Source organism: Babesia bovis, chromosome 3 (genome assembly GCF_000165395.2).
Source record: "Babesia bovis T2Bo chromosome 3, whole genome shotgun sequence".
Classification (NCBI taxonomy): domain Eukaryota; phylum Apicomplexa; class Aconoidasida; order Piroplasmida; family Babesiidae; genus Babesia; species Babesia bovis.
In genome coordinates this window covers 1,690,620-1,708,946 of record NC_010575.1, presented here as the reverse complement: position 1 = coordinate 1,708,946, position 18,327 = coordinate 1,690,620, and the positions used below count along the sequence as shown (strand labels likewise).

Sequence of the window (18,327 nt, the reverse complement as noted above, 5' to 3'; positions counted from 1 at the left end):
CGCCAGTAACTTTTAGGGTATAGAATGTCTACACATCGGCGAGATATACAACAAAGCAGTAGTACAGGATGTCATAAATGTGGTGTCTTGTGTCTATACGGCTGCATTCACGTTTGGTAAGTCAGCGGATCTACCGCCTCGATAACGCTACCGTAGCCGACTTAGGGACGCTATCATCAGTAAAGCCGCGTTCAAGCCACCACTAAGACCGGGATACACACTCGATGATAACGGTAATTTTGTATTGGACGCCAAGCTGTGGCCTACACGGGTCGTCAGCAACGCTCTATCAACACATGGCATTGAGGCGCGACATAGATTCATACCAGGCCGTATTGGCAAACATATATCGGCAGTATTGATACAGCTAGCGGGAGATAAGGCATCCAATGATAAATCCGAAGGACGCTACAACAATGACCGAGAACTTGTTGTCTTCAGCCATGGCAACAGCACTGATATCGGCTATATGTTTCCCGCGTACGTCAATTTTTGCAGAAATCAAAGAGTAGATATACTGGCATACGACTACAGCGGATACGGGCTGTCTGACGGTGAACCTGCTGAAAAGTGCCTCTACAGTGATATCGAACACGTATACAAGTATGTCAGAAGTTGGCTGAAAGTAAAGCCGGAACTGATCATCCTATACGGTAACTCACTAGGATCTGTACCATCCTCTTATTTGGCCAGCATGCCCGAGAAATATCCAATAGGCGGGCTTATTCTAGACGCTCCACTGTCATCAGCCATAAGGTTACAGGTAGGCTACGTTAAGAAGACGCCGCGATTCGATGCTTTCGCCAATATAGAGTACCTCAAGAGCAAGGCATTGTACCCGACACTTGTTATACACGGTACATCTGATGGGATCATACCGATCGAACACGCACGAGACCTAGCTTTCGTGGTTGAGGTACGACATGCTGAACTCATGCCCGAAGGAAACTATACCCTGCAATTTGATATGGAATCTAGCAAAGAATCATGCGATGATAGCGTACCCGTGTTCAGCCGTCCTGGCATCGAACTGATTAAACAACCAGAGGACCTACTCCGCACATGGTGGGTACCAGGTGCTGGACATAACAACATACAATTGGATTACCCAGAAGCTTATGTCCGTACTATTGAGGTGTTTTTTAAACTATGTACAACATGGAGAATTAATAGAAAAGGTTAATCGGCTATAGTGGGACGAGCGTTATTCACAACTCGAAGCTCCACCCGCGCCTTGCGATACTTTAAAAACGCGCACGCAAACGCCGTTAACATGTGCAGCTGTAAAATATTAACACACTGTAATTTATCTTACCGATGCCGTAACGTATGATGCGATTTCTTTGGAACGCTTGAGCTCCTGCGGTACCGCAATCAAATGATCAGGGCTGTTTATAGCACGACCAAGAACAAACAATACAAAAGATAACCATGCAGAAATTACCATGCATGGTAATAACAGAAAGTCGATGCCCATCCTGACAAATTTATATCTAGTGATACCGCGAGATGATGTCGTAGCACTACACACTAAAACAATAACGAACAACATAAAGCGAATGTATATTTGACGTTTTGGGGAAAGAATTCGTGTATGGTTATGTGGAAATCAGTTGTTCTTGATGACCTGGTTTGCAATCTTCTCCATGCGAGCCTGCATACAATGCCGCAGTATGCACAAAGGTACCTACCTTAAGCTCCTCCTCAGAAAGAAGGAACTTCTTCTCAACCACCTTCATATCCTCAGAAAACTTGTATACCAATGGAACACCATTAGGCAAATTCAACTTAGTGACGTCCTCGTTGGTAGTGTCAAACAACTTCATAAGAGAACGGATAGCATTTCCGTGAGCTGAAATAATGTTATTCCCAGTGATAACACTAGATTACAACTTCAAAAACACGCATTTCATACAACCGGTTATAAAAACTTAAAACCTACAGACTATCAGTACTGGCTCGCCCTTCTTGAGCATTGGCAAAATGTCGTTCTCCCAGTAAGGCTTCACACGCTTAACACAGTGCTCAAGACTCTCTCCATTAGGGATTTCGTCACGAGGGATATCGGCGTACTTGGGGTCGTTACCAGGGTAATACTCACTAGTAGTCTCACATGGTGGTGGAGGAACGTCGTAAGAACGCCTCCAAAGGTTAACCTGCTCTAAAGAGTACTTCTCCACAGTCTCAACCTTATTAAGACCCTGAAGAGCACCGTAGTGGCGCTCATTTAGGCGCCAACTCCTGAAAGTAGGAATGCCAGTCTGACCAAGAATGTCAAGAACAATGTCAGCAGTCTTTATGGCACGGTCAAGAACTGAAGTGAAAAGAACACCAAAAGTCAAGCCTTCCCTCTTCAAAGCTTCACCACCCTCCCTAAAGAATGTATGCATACATCAAAATTATAAACATACCTAGCCTCATTCTCACCACACTTTGTCAAAGGCTGGTTAACCCAACCGCAAAAGCGGTTTTCCAAGTTCCATGCGCTCTCGCCTAGCAATATTGTTGCGTACAGACACCTAACACATACCATGGCGAATCACGACAAGGGTCATCATTTTTACAAAAAAGTGGGCCGTAAATGAACAGCAGGCAAAGAAAAGCGAAAAGTGAATGCTATTATTAGTAGAAGGTTGCTGCAATGATCGGGTGTATGCATCTGTTAATGGAAAGTTGGGCTGATACCACTGATACAAACTATTACTGAACTGCAGTACAAAATGTTAATATACCGTGAAATTTTAAGACAGAACAATGATAACACAGGATTTCACAATGATTCGTTCCTGTGCCGTTCAATTCCCTGGACACACATTACATAAACGTCACAGCACACAATAAATCACGTCAATAACTACCCCGCATACACCCACTATAAAACTCCACGGACACTCTAGCGTCACATAAAATCACACGTTTATAGCTAATTACGGACTCATGTCCAGCTGGCGTTTGGATGATGCCCAAGGACAGGTCAACCTTGATTATCTGCTACCGCAAATAGGCACTCTGTAAACTAACCCAGAATACCAACGTCATGTAAAATATTAACGTTATAAATAAGGAAATTGACTGGTGTATAGAAACTGGAGGGAACATAGGTCAATTAGACCAATTTAAACCTAGACCGCTGAGGCGCGAGGAAACAGATACAATATGTTACATTATCTCAGCAAACTGCGGAAGCGCGACGCGCCAACGCCACGCAATATACGCCGTACAACGTCCTTAAAGAAAATAAATCAATCGTTTCTACGTATACGAGAGATGAATGATGAAGATGACAAGTATATCAGGAAACTACTATTCGATCACTTCAGATCACAAACTTTTCCAGCAATTATCTACTGGGTGGTGCAGCATGTGCATGATCTGATTGCTATCATGCTTATTATATCGTTCTTAATGCCACTAAGGAGCCTACTATACTTCTGCATATGCTTCCTTATATACCTATATGTCAGAGCAAGGTTCGAAATCGAAAAACATATCAAGCACTCCTGCCCTGATTTGGATGCTGTATATGACACTTATCGGACCTCCAGCGGTTCCAACTTCTGGGTGGGATACTTCTCCAAGAATGGCGAACCCGAAAACGGCACAGAACAAAAATCGGAAAGCACATCAACACCACGGTCAATATCAACCCATGCGTCTAACGAAGTGAATAACTCAGAAAGGGAATCAATAGCAAGCCCAAGGACAGATCCCGGCACAGAGTCTTCACATTCATTAATGGAAGGCGAAGGAAGTGCAAGGTCCAACATATCTACTGAAGGACAGAATTCAGCAAGCCTTAAAAAAATGTCAACACAAGTAGAAGCTACAATGAAACTGAAGGATGTATTGACGCCAACCAACTGTGAAGAAAATGAAATTCTAGGGTGTATCGGTATTATGCCATACAGGAACCAGCCTAACGTCGCACAGATGGTACGACTAGTAGTGAGCAAAAAGTGTAGGAACATGAAAGTAGGAAGCCAAATGCTGAACCATTTGGAAAACTTTGCCATGGGATTCGGATACTCAGAAATCAGAGTATACACCAATAATCTAAATACAGCATACCTGCAATTCCTTAAGCAAAATGGCTTCGTTATACGCCAAATAGTAAGACGAGGACTTATGCGCGGAGACCTTATCATCTGGAACAAGACGTTATCGCAACCTAACGATGTCGTAACCGGTAAGTTAAACCCCGCAATGAAATACATAAATATGCAGAAATACCGTCACGTGCAAATGTAGATGCGACCTTTATACCAGAATGATACACATCGCAATCCATTTTACAGTGACCCTCACCTAACTCACACAGATGGACACACTAGAGCCAGGCAGGCAAACGCCCTGGCGCGACACATACCTAAACATAATTTTTTAACTGCGAGTATGGTACAATAAAATTAATTAATATGGAACACGCCAGAGCCGCGACACGATTACTACGTGTCGTCAGGCTTCTTGCAGTGACGATGCTTTGCGCGCTTTCGTGGTACATCCAAGCAGCAAAGGACTACTATAGCCTCTTAGGGGTGTCACGGAATGCATCAGATGCAGACATCGCCAAAGCTTACCGTTCTAAAGCTAAGAAGCTCCACCCAGACGTGGCACCAGGAAAGGAGGAAGAGTTCAAAGATATCAACACAGCATACGAAGTCCTTAAAGACAGCGAAAAACGAAAGCAATATGATTTATACGGTGAAGCCGGAGTCAATGGCGCTGGAGCACAATCACAAGGACAACAAGGGCATGATTTCTTCCATCAGACAGGATGGGCACATCACGGAGGAGGAGCAACATTCACATTTGATATGAATGATGGCCCTTTTGATGGATTCTTCGACCAGTTTCACTTCGGAAATCGTAGACAACATGGTGGTGGAGGATCACAGTTCCACCAAGGTAACCTACAGACATGATGCATATAATCATATACAGCACACCGAGATGGAAGAGGCACTGGCGGTAATCGGATGTTCGACGGTACATTGGTCGATGATGTCGACACTGTTGAATTCAATAAAAGCATAGATACCATGAGATCTATTAACATTTGCTTCTTCTACATGGATACGTGCCCACACTGCAGAAACGCCAAAGCACCATTTGTAGACTTTGCAACAAAGTTCAAAGGCGCTGTGCGCACCATTGCTGTAAACTGCAATATGTACAATGATTTGTGTAGTAAATACGGTGTCGATAGAGTCCCGCAAATAGTGGCCATTACAGGACCCAGGAACCACTTCACATACCAAGGACAAAACTATACAGAGCAATTGGAAGCATTCGTTAGCAAACACCTACCATCGCAATATATCGAAATTAAAGACAAAAAGCAACTGATTCAATTCCTAGAATCAGAGTCAACCATGTTGAAAATAGTGGCCATCATCAAAAGGGGAGCTTACCTCATCAAATTAAAGGCATTGGCCAAGCATTTTGATCAGAAAATATCGTTTGCATTCGTGAGAGCTAGTAACACCGAGGTGACAAAACGATTTGGAAGTCACGGAACGCCTAAAGCAGGTGTGCTCATCGCCGTAGAAGATGTCTCTTCAATGCGCGGTAAGAAAGTGCAACAGGGTATACATCAGCTGCAGGAGCTACCATAGATATGGAATTCATAGAATACAATGAGATAATACTGAGACTAAATATGTTGCAGTTCGAAGCAAAAAGGCTACAAAATACTAAAATGTCAGGAGGAGGATATACCAAACTAACAGTCAAACGCATGGCATTAGGTGACTGTAACGAACGTGATAACCAATTCTGCTTCGTTTTCGTCAGATTTGGAAAAGGAAAGGAATTGCCAGTGCATGATGAACTCTATAATATCGCCAAAAAGTACGCTAATGACCCTATCAAAGTCAGGTTTGTCTACGCAGAAGAACAGGTGAGTTATATAAGGGTGTATATTAACCAACTATCAGCCATCATACGTGGAGACGTTTGGAATATCAACAAATTGCCACTTCTACCAAAACTGTGCTAGGCTAGTGGCCTACAGAGGAAAACGTAAAAGATTTGAAGTAGGTTAAAATAAAATGTCGTCATAGAATCTAGGTACTGGAAGATGTATCAACAGTAGAAAACGTAGAAAAGTTCATCAACGATGTAATTGCAGGCTCAGTCAGCCTTAAGCGCACACTCACACACATACCCAAAGTTATCGAGGCACAGGAACACGATGAACTATAAACACTAATAATAAATAAACAATATGGATGACGATGATGATTATGTTATTGACCCTGAGTTCCTCAAAAAGTTCACAGAACAATACGGGGACATTGATCACCCACTCTTCATGGACGAGATTCCACGTAAGACTGCCCGAATAAAGCCTACATACAATAACAGACGATACCGAAGGAAATGAGGATCTACAAGCATTGCAGCAACTACTGGCAGAAGGTGAAACTAGAGAATCTATCGCAGAAAAGTATAAAGTAGGACTCTATAGAACTACGTAACAACTTCCACAGGAAGTCGGTAACGAATACGTACAACAAGGACAATACTTTTACGATGCCGCAATATCAAGTTATACAAAAGGAATAGAAGCCCAATCAAAGAATACCAAACTTAATGCACAACTCTACCTAAACAGGGCTTTGGTCTACCTAAAAAAAGGTAGATTACATCACGAAGTATTATATTAAACAGGCGAACGTGTCAAGTGCATAGACGACTGTCGCCAAAGTATAGCAAAAGATCCTAGTAATGTTAAAGCGTAGGTTTATATCATAGGTCCTAATACCGCCCAGATACTTCAGAGCAGCCGCTGCGTCGTTTGAATTGGAATTGTATAAAAAGACACTGTCGTATTGCTTGGCTTACTACGAGTATATTAAGGCACAAAATGATACTGCAGAACTCATGGCAACATTGGAAGCTGGTAGCCCAGAACTACTGAAGCTATATAAGCGCTCAGTAGATAAGCTTAGGGAGCGTGACGAACTCATCGCCAACATAAAGAAACGTGAACGTAAAGAACAACGCCAAGAATTAGAATCTAAAAGATCAGCACTGCAATTGCTCAACAGTTGTGGTAAGGAGCACATAATGGTTGTATATCCCACAGGTATCAAATTGTACAAGGACCTCTATGAAATACCGCAAATGCAAAAGGTAGTATTCTATCAAGACAACGGTTGCTTGCACACATCCTGTTTATTCATATACGATGAACGTGGCATCAGCGACTATATAGAGGACTTCGACTACTCAACCACCGTAGGAGACCAGCTGGAAGTCATGTTCCCAAATCCTGAAGATAAGCAAAGATTCACAAGAGATAATGCAAAGTGTATATATGAGGTATGTGCTAAATATAACAAATCATTTGAACCAGATTGCTAAAGGAGAGTACTACGAATTTAGTACAACCGAAACTATGGCAACCGTGATTTACAAAACAAAGGTAGCACACCAAATTGCACCAGTGCACATAGTAAATAAAAGCTTTGATATCTCACTGCTGTCTAACTGAGCATGTATGCTCCTGGAGTAGTGAAAACCCAAAAAACACTCTAATGAAGTGTAACCAGATTAACCACCAGTTATATAACGAACGCTATAGTATATATAGGACAAGGTTAAATTATCATTAAAGCTAGATGAAGTATATGCCACCCAAATGGCTCTTCACAAAATCGTCAAAAGTTTGAGTAACCGCAGTCAAACCCAAACGGTCCGACGATAAAGATAGATACATCTCGCTGTAAAAGGTATCATGTCGCAATGACTTAACATACCGATCGTTAGATACTTGTGAACATATCCAACCGTCCGATGTTTTCACGTCCACGCGATTCAAGTGGGCAGCATTAGATTCAATCAAGTGGTGGATACCGCGAATGATATACAACTCACGTAACTTCTTGTCGTCCAAAGGCTCGTAACCAATACTGCAAAAGATATAGATATGCATGCCGAACAATACCTTCGAATGGTCTTAGTTGTGCTATTGAGACTAAGCGTACGTAACTTCGAAGAACTAGATGGATTGGAGATCGACCGCAGCAAAGCTTTAAGGCCATGAGGTATACCATTAAGGTACTCCTTTATGTTGTTTAGCGATAGTACTATATCACGAGAATCTAGCAGTAAAATCAGTATCAAACCACCAAAACAAAGAGCCGATAAATAGTAATCCCGCCCTTTAACACGAACACGAGGCCCGAAAGCTACACCCGTGTCGGATTCTAATACATGGACTTCATTAGATACTGTAGGAGTCAATGTTTTTACACGAGATTCAGCATCCTTAGTCACCTGCATAACATAAATTAGTAGATGTGCTCGAACTTACACTACCCTCATGCTTTATCAAAAAGGTGTAAATAACCATCATGTCATCAATGTCAAGGCTGCAAAGACTATCCAAAAAACATAAGGAAAACCTACGAAGACAGAAATATCTCCCTGTTGTAAATTAACAAATACTCCTTCACCTCATTAAACTCAAGACAAATGTCAGTTATCAGGGTCTGAAAATATGGTAACCCAAGTAAAATGGATTACCTGAGCGTCCAAAGCAAACGCAGAGTTAATATGGGCTTTGTTAGTGGCGTCCCAATCTGTACATTATCCTACTAACAAAGGTTACATACCCTTTAAAATGTTAAACGAGCTTGATACCGATTTCGTCAAGAAGGATGGCAAAAAGTTGTCAAAAGCAATCCTTAGGTCATCTAGGTTTCCCGAAGAGGTGGCAAGCTCTAGGTGTTCATTAAGAGGGCCATAAAGCAGCTCAAAAATCCTTTTAGCATTCTCTAAAACAATCTTGTTTATCAAATGCTTCCATGAGTGGCTGTACTCAAGCATCTCACTAGAATGTTTTTCATCGTCCTTGAAACACTAAAAATTGTCATGTCACTGTCTATATGGATCTACTCTGACCTTTATAATACTACGTAAAAGAAAGAAATCATATACATGGATCAGAACAATAAATAATAAAAAGAATTTGAAGTGTATTAAAAAGCATGTATGTCCATTTCTACTGGAAAGTAGATATACCGGGAAAATAGTAGTACAACAAAAGGGTATTAACACGTGGTTGGTGTCAACACAGCATACATAACACTAATTGGCTCATATCAGTTTATAACTAACAGTTTCAGAGACCTACCACAACTAAATACACGCCGGGATACCACTCGCTAACAGTAGTTGTAAAGAGCTTTGTCTTTAGGAAATCTATCTTGTTAGTGGTGAACGTGGAGATAAGACCAATCAAACCCTCAATCAGCCCAAAATGCGATCGGCGTTCCTCAATCTCACAGTGGTCAGGATAATAATACAACAACTTGGCGTCCTAAAAACCAATGGTGCAAAGTGATGGCAAACTAACCTGTAACTCCTCATCCGTAGGATCAACCGATAGAGGCTTACGATTTAAATCAACGACGAAAATAGTTGTTACACTAATCATAGTTAACAAGAGGTGTCAATCAGGTACTAGAGAGTCCTTTTATACCCAAACCCACGGTAAGCAGCTAAACTTTATTCAGCACAAATAAGACAACATACCCATGCATAAAGCACCCGTGCCAAAAACTATACTGAAATAACGATCCATAGGCTTGTGTCTAGCCTTCCTAGCGCAATCAAATGCGTATATACCAACACCAGTCAAAAATAAAGTACCGGTAACACGGCAAAATGTGCAGTCGTCGCTGGCTCTAGAGGATGCAATGGGCTTAGACAAGGAATTTTCCATATAGAAGGCAGAAATGAGAATGCATCCACCAACTCCTAAGTGATCCTTAACAATGAAATGGGCATTAGTAGATCTATAGATATTATAAAAGCGAAACGAAAGGATAGACAATGATAAATAAAATGGAAGACAAAGAACCCTGCCTAAAAGACAGCCGTAAGTTATTCAATACACACCTAGATTTTAAAACGATTCATAATATCCATATATAAAGATTCACGGAACATAGAATCACAAACGCTGGTAGTCCCAGCACTCGATGACGACAAGCCCGAAGTAACATTACCTAATCAGTACACACTACAAAGCCAACGTAATAAAAGAATTTACAGTAAGTAGTTCCATATAAGGTTTAATATATCCAGCAAACAACAAAATAACAAAAGAAGACACAATAAAAAAGAGAATCGTCGAGTTTCATGTTTGTTTCCAGTAAAGATGACCCTATGCTAAAAATAGAAGGACGATAACCACTTGGTATACTCACAAGAATTAGCATGTAAACTGGAATCAAATCTAAATACCATAAAGCTGCACTGCGATTTAGGGGTACAAAAGGATGATACTGAAATAGGCAGTGTAATACAGGCGGTGGATACCAATCAACATTCTATAGAAATACCGGAACTACTAACAATTCGGACAGAGATTGAACCTTACTTGGAATCTCTAAAAACTAAACTTGATCAATTAATGTACTCAATCGAAAGACTGGAAAATACGCAAAAAACCATACTGAGGAAACTCAGTCGTAGGAGTGTCTACAACCAATTTCTAATTGAATAGTTTAAAGCTACAAAATGCGATATTATGCAGAAACAAATGAATTTAACTCAACATAAGAATACATATGCGAAAATATGGGATTTAAAAGGTGTATGCCATTTTTTAAATAAGGACCCTGTGAAGATTTGACAGAATTGGATCATGCACCCAAATTAAAGAATACGCGTAAACCACAAGATGGAAGGGCATAAAATTCTTCTATCGAGAGAATTCCTACAAGACTTCTCAGCAACAAAACAAACTGCTTATACTAAATCTGAACCTAAAGGAACATCAGAATCTGATGTACAGTGTAAACGTTCCGAACAGTTGTTGGCAAGCTGTTTAAATAGCTTTTACAATACCATTAAAGCATCATCGAGGACCAGTGAAACCACTACATTAGAAACAGATAACTTCGAAAAGGTACTACAATGCAGTAAACACTTTAAAGATTACGAAGCATGTATACAGAAGAAGGATATGTAGCGACACAAGTGACCAAACAATTTAAACCCATTCACTTAAACTGAAGTTGTTGTATATATGACGTTAAAAGTATTCATTTGTTCTAATATAAAAGAGATATGTCTGAAATAATAAATAACATGTGTAAGCGTAACCAGTAGAGACTTCAAAATGTCAATAACGAAGGAAATTTTAAAATCGCAACCACACAGTAACATAAAATAGCCGTAAAAACGTAATGTGTAAATGTACAACATAGGTAACTCAAACATAGACATATCCGTACGCCAGCATAACAACGTACTATAGACAACGACAAAACAACAGAATCACAATGAGGTGTACGTTTATGATGCTACCAACTCACTAAGACAGCCCTCATAATATATAATGTAAAAGTTATTAGATCCATAATGAGCCAGAAGGTTGAAATTATACACAATGACAGCACATTACGGTTGATGGGGGTAGGGTAGGTGTGAAGAATCGAGACGTCCTTGGAAACAATCAACTAACTTCTACTGTTTTTGCAAACAATAAAGCAAACTATAGCATCCTGTTTGGAGGTAATCACAGTAGGTTGCCAACAACATTAATTAGACCATAGACCCATCGTAAAGGGTGCAAGTCAAAACAAAAAGGTGAACTGTACGTGTGCGACCAGGCACACCTTCAGCCAAGTATTACGCTATTTTGATGCAATATTACACGCACAACTTGGCCTTCATTTTAACAAAATGATCGGTAAATCCTTGGCCACTTTTGTGGTCACTGCCCTCTCGGCCATTGCGCTGAGTGGTAGCATTGCCAACGCAGATTCAGGGTCCGGAAAGGGTAAGTCGGAAGCTTCTAGGCAATAATTTGTTTGTAGTTGAAGGACCAATTATCGGTATTGACCTGGGTACCACATACAGCTGTGTTGGTATCTACAAAAATGGCCGTGTTGAAATCATCACAAATGAGATGGGAAATCGTATTACTCCTTCATATGTTTCATTCACCGATGATGGACACAAGGTAGGTGAGGCTGCAAAAAGTGACGCAACCATCAATTACACCAACACCATCTTCGACGTGAAAAGGTTGATTGGACGCAAGTTCAACGACAAGGAGGTTCAAAATGACATGAAGCTTTTACCGTATGCCATTGTCAACAAGAGTGGTAGGCCTTACATCCAAATTAAAGGTGCAACCACCAAAGAGTATGCACCTGAGGAAATTAGTGCTATGGTGCTTAAAAAGATGAAACAAATAGCCGAAAACTATTTGGGAAAGGAGGTACACAAGGCCATTATCACTGTGCCTGCATACTTCAACGACGCCCAGCGTCAGTCAACCAAGGATGCTGGTGCCATTGCCGGTCTTGAAGTTGTACGCATCATCAACGAACCCACCGCTGCCGCTATTGCATATGGTATAGACAGGGCTACCACCGAATCTAATATCCTTGTATATGATCTTGGTGGTGGTACTTTCGATGTATCAGTCCTTATGCTTGACTCTGGTGTCTTCGAAGTCATCGGTACTGCCGGTGACACCCACCTTGGTGGTGAAGACTTTGACAGGCGAGTCATGGACCACTTTATCAAGATCTTCAAAAAGAAGCATGGAATCGATATTATGAAGGACAAACAGGCCGTACAAAAGCTACGTAAGGAGGTCGAGGCCGCCAAGCGTACTCTCTCATCTACTACAGAAACCACTATCGAAATAGAAAACCTCATCGATGGTAAGGACTTCAGCGAGACACTCACCAGGGCAAAGTTCGAAAGTCTCAATGAGGACTTGTTTGTCAAGACGCTAGACACCGTCAAGGATGTGCTAAAGACTATACAAATGTCAAAGACCGAAATACAAAAGGTCGTGCTTATCGGTGGTTCAACACGTATCCCCAAGATCAGGAAGATGATCGAAGAGTTTTTCGGTAAGGAACCTGACTACGGAATTAACCCTGATGAGGCCGTTGCTTACGGTGCCGCCATGCAGGGGGGTGTGCTATCTGGTGAATCAACACACGACGTGCTTCTGTTAGATGTGTGCCCATTGTCTCTGGGTATTGAAACCGTTGGTGGAGTTATGTCAGTTATCATCGAAAGGAACTCACTCCTACCAGCACACAAATCACAGATATTCTCCACCTCATCAGACAACCAATCCACTGTCACCATCCAGGTGTACCAGGGACAACGTACCATGACCAAGGACAACACCCATCTGGGTAAATTCGACTTGACTGGCATTCCTCCGGCACCCCGTGGTGTGCCACAAATCGAAGTTACATTCGATGTCGACACTAATGGTATCCTCAGTGTCTCTGCTGAGGAAAAGGGAAGTGGTAAGAAGCGTAACATCGTTATTACTCCCGACAAGGGACGCCTTTCACCAGAAGAAATTGAACGTATGATCCGCGATGCCGAGGCTAATGCGGAAAAGGATAAGGAAGTGTTCGAAAAGGTTCAGAGTAAACAGGCGCTAGAGGTCTACCTCGACTCTATGAAGAAAACGGTCCAAGACAAGGACAAATTGGCACATAAAATCGAAGATGATGACAAGGACATCATTATGAAGGCCATTTCTGAAGCCGAAACCTGGATGATGCAACATCCAGATGCTGACGCACAAGACAACACCGACAAGCAACGTGAAGTAGAGGCCATATGCAACCCTATCATCGCAAAGCTGTACGGCTCCAGCGAACAGGCAGACGATAGTGGCTACAGTGATGAGCTATAAACATGCCTAATATCAGTAAAACCATTTAAAAACAATAGCTTGGTGTGGGGACGTGTCTGCAGACAACAGTAAGTGTCTAATATAATCAGTCGGGTCTGAAGCCGTCTTCGTATACGTTTTACTGGGATGAAACTCACCGGTGGAGTATGGAAGCTATATTTGGCTTCAAATTTGTTGTTTGCGGCATTCCATAGCGGTGTGTCACTAAAACCAGTGAGCGCGAACGAGGTTGGCACTGCCCAATCAGGAGCGCCCCGTGGACAACAAAGGAAGCCTCTAGCCTTTCGGGGATCTATCCGAATTTTTGTAAATCCGGAGGGTTATATAGAAGAGAGTGAGAACGACGAACCAAGTCCAACTAATATGGATGTCGAGAGTGAGAAACGCGCGACATCACGCGGAACATATCCAAACACAAATTTGCCCATCATCCTTCCTAAGCTATATGCAGATGTTAACACTAAACGTGGTCCTGATTATTGGGACTATGAAAACATTACACTCATGTGGAATGTCCCTAACAACTATGAGATCGTGAGGAAGCTTGGACGCGGCAAGTACAGCGAGGTTTTTGAAGGTACAAATCTCCTTACACACGAACGTATAGTTGTCAAGATTCTTAAGCCATTGAAAAAGAAAAAAATCAAGAGGGAAATCAAGATTCTACAAAACCTCAGCGGGGGGCCAAACATCATTAAGCTATTAGACATCGTCAAGGACCCTCAGAGCAGAACTCCATCGCTTATATTTGAATACGTCAACAACACGGATTTCAAAATCTTGTATCCAACATTCACGATCGCAGATATCAAGTACTACATGTACCAGCTGCTCAAGGCCGTGGACTATGCTCACAGCCAAGGTATCATGCACAGAGATGTGAAGCCGCATAACGTCATGATTGACCATGAAAAGAGGGAATTGAAACTAATTGACTGGGGTTTGGCCGAGTTCTACCACCCTGAACAGGAATACAACGTAAGAGTTGCAAGTAGATATTACAAGGGACCTGAGCTACTAGTAGACATGAAGTACTACGACTATAGCTTGGATGTATGGAGTATTGGATGTATGTTGGCAGGAATGGTATTCAAAAAGGAACCGTTCTTTTATGGACACGACAATTACGACCAGCTTGTTAAGATTGCAAAGGTTCTAGGAACCGAGGACCTACGTGCCTACTTCAAGAAGTACGGACTTAAGGTGGCTCCAGTATACGAAAAAATACTGGGCAATTATCCGCGCAAGCCGTGGTCTAGTTTCATCGAGGATGAAAATAAACACCTTTGTGTGCCAGAAGTCATCGATCTTATAGATAAGATGCTGGTGTACGACCACACCATGAGAATCACACCAAAGGATGCAATGGACCACCCTTTCTTCAAAGATGTGGCCTAAATTAAACACTAACTTATTAAACTTATTTTTACGCACTCTTTAAAAAAACGTTGTGTAAATTTATTCACGTCGGTCGCTGCGAGTCTTAATGTGCGGCAATCGATGACCGAATAGGATCACTTATTATTTTCCAAGCGGCACATTAAAATGGCAATTTCTCGTGTTGGTAAAATTCTTACCTTTAGGGTGAGCATTTAATCATAAAACTTATGTTGCCTCAGCCCTTCGCACGCGTCCAACAGTCCATGAGGCTATTCTCTTCCACACCCATGGTTTATGTGGATAAAAACACAAAAATCATATGCCAAGGACTTACTGGGAAACAGGTATGTAGACTAATAACAGGATGATAAACTTTGCCATGCTAAATTGAGCTCTTGCAATGCAATAGATACAGCTTCTCATTTTATCTGATATATTACATACACACGGCTCATGCCATACAGGGATCTTTGCACGCTGAAGGATGCATGAATTATTACAACACTAAGTTCGTTGGTGGTGTTAACCCCAAGAAGGCTGGTACCATGTGGCAATGCTCAGAAGGCAAACATTCGCTCCCAGTCTACTCATCAGTAGCAGAGGCAAAGAAAGAAACTGGAGCAGATGCTACAGTGATATTTGTGCCACCGCCAAGTGCAGCTGGATCCATTATTGAAGCGGTGGAAGCTGAAATGCCACTCATCATATGCATCACTGAAGGAATTCCACAGCACGAAATGATCAAAGTCAAGTCAATTATAAGCGATCCGGCGTGCAAATCTAAACTTATTGGACCGAACTGTCCAGGTATTATTAAACCTGAAGAATGCAAAATTGGTATCATGCCTGGACATATTCATAAAAGGGGGTGCATAGGAATTGTAAGTAGAAGTGGTACACTAACGTATGAAGCTGTGACGCAAACTACAAGCAACGGACTGGGACAATCTGTCTGTATTGGCATTGGTGGAGATCCATTTGGTGGGCTCACCTTCATCGATGTGTTGAAGAAGTTCGTTGATGATCCACAAACAAAAGGTAATTACCCGTATAATTGGAATAATAAGCGTACTGCTTTGCATTTAACTTTCAAATGTTTACTCATACGCAGGAATCATGCTTATTGGAGAGATTGGTGGTAACGCCGAAGAAGATGCCGCGGAATGGATCAAGGCAAATCCCACCGATAAACCCATTGTAGCACTCATAGCCGGCACATGCGCCCCTCCAGGAAGGAGAATGGGACATGCTGGTGCCATTATAAGCGGAAATACAGGAACCGCTCAAGGGAAAATCAAGGCCTTACGGGACGCTGGAGTAGTGGTGGCTGAGACACCTGCGCTACTAGGATCCACCATGAAGAAAGAACTTATTAAATGATTTTTTATAATGTCGAAACGCACATCTTACGAGGCAGAATGTGCCTTTATAGAACCATACCCATTAGCTAAACACATGTATCGCGTCAAAAAGGGCTTCGTACCCGGTATGAACGTAGAAGGCTACGTATTTGCCAATGAAAAGCTATCTAAGCTATTGTTTCAAGAACTAGAACAATATACAGCCGATTCAGGTACATTTCTACCGGCATTAAAGCAACTTGCCAACGTAGCAGCCTTGCCAGGCATAGTCAAGGGAAGCATAGCTCTGCCTGATGCACATTCAGGTAGACATTGAATTTTTATAATCATGTGTAACTGTAGGTTATGGATTCTCCATAGGAAATGTGGCAGCGTTTGATATGAATAACCCAGAGGCGGTTGTATCACCAGGGGGAGTAGGATTCGACATCAATTGCGGAGTCAGATTACTACGAACTAATCTGACTTTAAATGATGTGACACCTGTGAAGGAGCAGCTAGTGCAGTCAATATTTGACCATATACCTGTAGGAGTGGGATCACAGGGTATCATACCATGTACCAACGCAGGTATAGTAGTAAATATTCGGCATCATATATACATTAGCCCTTAACGATATATTGGAATATGGAATGGATTGGACTGTGGCTCAAGGATACTCGTGGGCAGAAGATAAAGAACATTGCGAAGAGTTTGGAAGGATGATACAAGCTGATTCTACTATGGTGTCATCAAGAGCTAAAAAAAGAGGTTTACCCCAAATGGGTACTTTAGGAGCAGGCAACCATTATGCAGAAGTACAGGTGATTATATATAACTGAAATCGTATCAACATTAACAGGTCGTAGAAGAAGTGTACGATAAACTTGCAGCAAAGGCCATGGGCATACACGAAGTTAATCAAATATGCGTCATGATACACTCTGGTAGTAGAGGTTTGGGACACCAGGTAGCAACAGATGCGTTACTGCATATGGAAGCATCGCCCAGTGCATCAAGCATTAAGGTATTAGACAAGCAATTGTCATGTGCAAAGATCAACTCTCCGGAAGGTATCAACTATCTAAAGGCAATGGCCGCAGCCTCTAACTACGCATGGGTCAATAGAAGCGCTATCACGTTCCTCATGAGGCAAGCATTCTCCAAAACGTTCGGCGAAACTCCTGACGATCTTGATATGCACCTCATTTATGACGTATCGCATAACATCGCAAAGGTTGAAGTAAGTAAAAAGATATGTTTTCTACAATGAAACCCAGGAACATATGGTAGATGGGCAATGTCAGACCCTCCTGGTACATAGAAAAGGGTCAACAAGAGCCTTCGGGCCGCTCCACCCATTAGTGCCAGCGGATTACCAGCTAATAGGGCAACCGGTGCTTGTCGGTGGCACTATGGGCACATGCTCGTATGTCTTAACGGGTACAGAACTGGCTATGGACCTCACCTTCGGTTCAACCTGTCATGGAGCAGGTATGTTGTCCATGGAAATCATCAAAAATAAACAGGACGTGCCCTTAGCAGAAACAAAAGCAGATGTACTCTAGATTACAAAGACGTACTTAACAAGCTGTATGACAAGGGGATATCAGTATGTTGACACACCACCAGCTTTATAGAAAGTAGATTCGAGTGGCTTCACCGAACCTCATTTCAGAAGAAGCACCGGAATCCTATAAGGATGTCACCGATGTTGTACAAGTAAGTCATTACAAACGTACTATTACCACAATAATAGACGTGTCATGAAGCTGGAATCTCAAAGAAATGCGTTAAGCTAAGGCCAATAGCCGTCATAAAAGGCTGACTATGATTCTACGTAATGAAACAGCTACACATAGTAACCACTAACACTACCTCGTGATGTAAAATGTGATAAAATAGAT

General features: G+C 41.9%; 11 protein-coding genes across 11 annotated transcripts; 9 read left to right on the top strand and 2 right to left on the bottom strand.

Moving 5' to 3' along the window:
- Positions 1–8: 8 nt before the first annotated feature.
- Positions 9–1,292, top strand: BBOV_III007870 (Alpha/beta hydrolase family protein). The gene is made up of 2 exons (XM_001611865.2): positions 9–116; positions 157–1,292. The coding sequence occupies exons 1-2, from the start codon at positions 25–27 to the stop codon at positions 1,181–1,183; spliced, it is 1,119 nt and encodes a 372-aa protein (XP_001611915.2). The 5' UTR covers positions 9–24; the 3' UTR covers positions 1,184–1,292.
- A 244-nt stretch (positions 1,293–1,536) lies between these two features.
- On the bottom strand, positions 1,537–2,741 carry BBOV_III007860 (phosphoglycerate mutase 1 family protein). Its single transcript, XM_001611864.1, has 5 exons — positions 2,531–2,741; positions 2,412–2,493; positions 1,943–2,373; positions 1,692–1,852; positions 1,537–1,654 (listed from the first exon to the last, which is right to left on the bottom strand). The coding sequence occupies exons 1-5, from the start codon at positions 2,556–2,558 to the stop codon at positions 1,610–1,612; spliced, it is 747 nt and encodes a 248-aa protein (XP_001611914.1). The 5' UTR covers positions 2,559–2,741; the 3' UTR covers positions 1,537–1,609.
- Positions 2,742–2,929: 188 nt separating this feature from the next.
- BBOV_III007850 (Acetyltransferase (GNAT) family protein) lies at positions 2,930–4,364 on the top strand. The gene is made up of 2 exons (XM_001611863.2): positions 2,930–4,186; positions 4,225–4,364. The coding sequence occupies exons 1-2, from the start codon at positions 3,157–3,159 to the stop codon at positions 4,269–4,271; spliced, it is 1,077 nt and encodes a 358-aa protein (XP_001611913.1). The 5' UTR covers positions 2,930–3,156; the 3' UTR covers positions 4,272–4,364.
- A 28-nt stretch (positions 4,365–4,392) lies between these two features.
- BBOV_III007830 (DnaJ domain family protein) lies at positions 4,393–6,224 on the top strand. The gene is made up of 5 exons (XM_051767888.1): positions 4,393–4,905; positions 4,942–5,568; positions 5,604–5,899; positions 5,937–6,035; positions 6,070–6,224. The coding sequence occupies exons 1-5, from the start codon at positions 4,416–4,418 to the stop codon at positions 6,202–6,204; spliced, it is 1,647 nt and encodes a 548-aa protein (XP_051623498.1). The 5' UTR covers positions 4,393–4,415; the 3' UTR covers positions 6,205–6,224.
- Positions 6,207–7,535, top strand: BBOV_III007820 (TPR repeat family protein). Its single transcript, XM_051767051.1, has 7 exons — positions 6,207–6,329; positions 6,367–6,455; positions 6,492–6,639; positions 6,673–6,739; positions 6,774–7,057; positions 7,091–7,326; positions 7,361–7,535. Exons 1-7 carry the CDS (start codon positions 6,227–6,229, stop codon positions 7,496–7,498), a joined length of 1,065 nt encoding a protein of 354 aa, XP_051623497.1. The 5' UTR covers positions 6,207–6,226; the 3' UTR covers positions 7,499–7,535.
- A 61-nt stretch (positions 7,536–7,596) lies between these two features.
- BBOV_III007810 (uncharacterized protein) lies at positions 7,597–9,836 on the bottom strand. Its single transcript, XM_001611859.2, has 10 exons — positions 9,544–9,836; positions 9,365–9,509; positions 9,143–9,328; positions 8,622–8,868; positions 8,533–8,588; positions 8,416–8,498; positions 8,321–8,378; positions 7,952–8,283; positions 7,764–7,916; positions 7,597–7,727 (listed from the first exon to the last, which is right to left on the bottom strand). The coding sequence occupies exons 2-10, from the start codon at positions 9,443–9,445 to the stop codon at positions 7,622–7,624; spliced, it is 1,302 nt and encodes a 433-aa protein (XP_001611909.1). The 5' UTR covers positions 9,446–9,509; positions 9,544–9,836; the 3' UTR covers positions 7,597–7,621.
- A 9-nt stretch (positions 9,837–9,845) lies between these two features.
- Positions 9,846–11,019, top strand: BBOV_III007805 (uncharacterized protein). The gene is made up of 5 exons (XM_051767708.1): positions 9,846–9,889; positions 9,963–10,064; positions 10,099–10,154; positions 10,193–10,484; positions 10,749–11,019. The coding sequence occupies exons 1-5, from the start codon at positions 9,856–9,858 to the stop codon at positions 10,985–10,987; spliced, it is 723 nt and encodes a 240-aa protein (XP_051623782.1). The 5' UTR covers positions 9,846–9,855; the 3' UTR covers positions 10,988–11,019.
- A 474-nt stretch (positions 11,020–11,493) lies between these two features.
- On the top strand, positions 11,494–13,726 carry BBOV_III007800 (HSP70 family protein). The gene is made up of 2 exons (XM_001611858.1): positions 11,494–11,800; positions 11,838–13,726. The coding sequence occupies exons 1-2, from the start codon at positions 11,704–11,706 to the stop codon at positions 13,697–13,699; spliced, it is 1,959 nt and encodes a 652-aa protein (XP_001611908.1). The 5' UTR covers positions 11,494–11,703; the 3' UTR covers positions 13,700–13,726.
- A 56-nt stretch (positions 13,727–13,782) lies between these two features.
- On the top strand, positions 13,783–15,137 carry BBOV_III007790 (putative casein kinase II alpha chain (CK II)). Its single transcript, XM_001611857.1, has one exon. It carries the CDS (start codon positions 13,826–13,828, stop codon positions 15,095–15,097), a length of 1,272 nt encoding a protein of 423 aa, XP_001611907.1. The 5' UTR covers positions 13,783–13,825; the 3' UTR covers positions 15,098–15,137.
- A 96-nt stretch (positions 15,138–15,233) lies between these two features.
- Positions 15,234–16,461, top strand: BBOV_III007780 (succinyl-CoA synthetase alpha subunit family protein). Its single transcript, XM_001611856.2, has 4 exons — positions 15,234–15,283; positions 15,319–15,423; positions 15,544–16,117; positions 16,191–16,461. The coding sequence occupies exons 1-4, from the start codon at positions 15,245–15,247 to the stop codon at positions 16,457–16,459; spliced, it is 987 nt and encodes a 328-aa protein (XP_001611906.1). The 5' UTR covers positions 15,234–15,244; the 3' UTR covers positions 16,460–16,461.
- Positions 16,454–18,289, top strand: BBOV_III007770 (uncharacterized protein). Its single transcript, XM_051767656.1, has 8 exons — positions 16,454–16,745; positions 16,783–17,010; positions 17,048–17,244; positions 17,283–17,663; positions 17,701–17,914; positions 17,950–18,032; positions 18,068–18,142; positions 18,180–18,289. The coding sequence occupies exons 1-8, from the start codon at positions 16,469–16,471 to the stop codon at positions 18,246–18,248; spliced, it is 1,524 nt and encodes a 507-aa protein (XP_051623496.1). The 5' UTR covers positions 16,454–16,468; the 3' UTR covers positions 18,249–18,289.
- Positions 18,290–18,327: the final 38 nt, after the last annotated feature.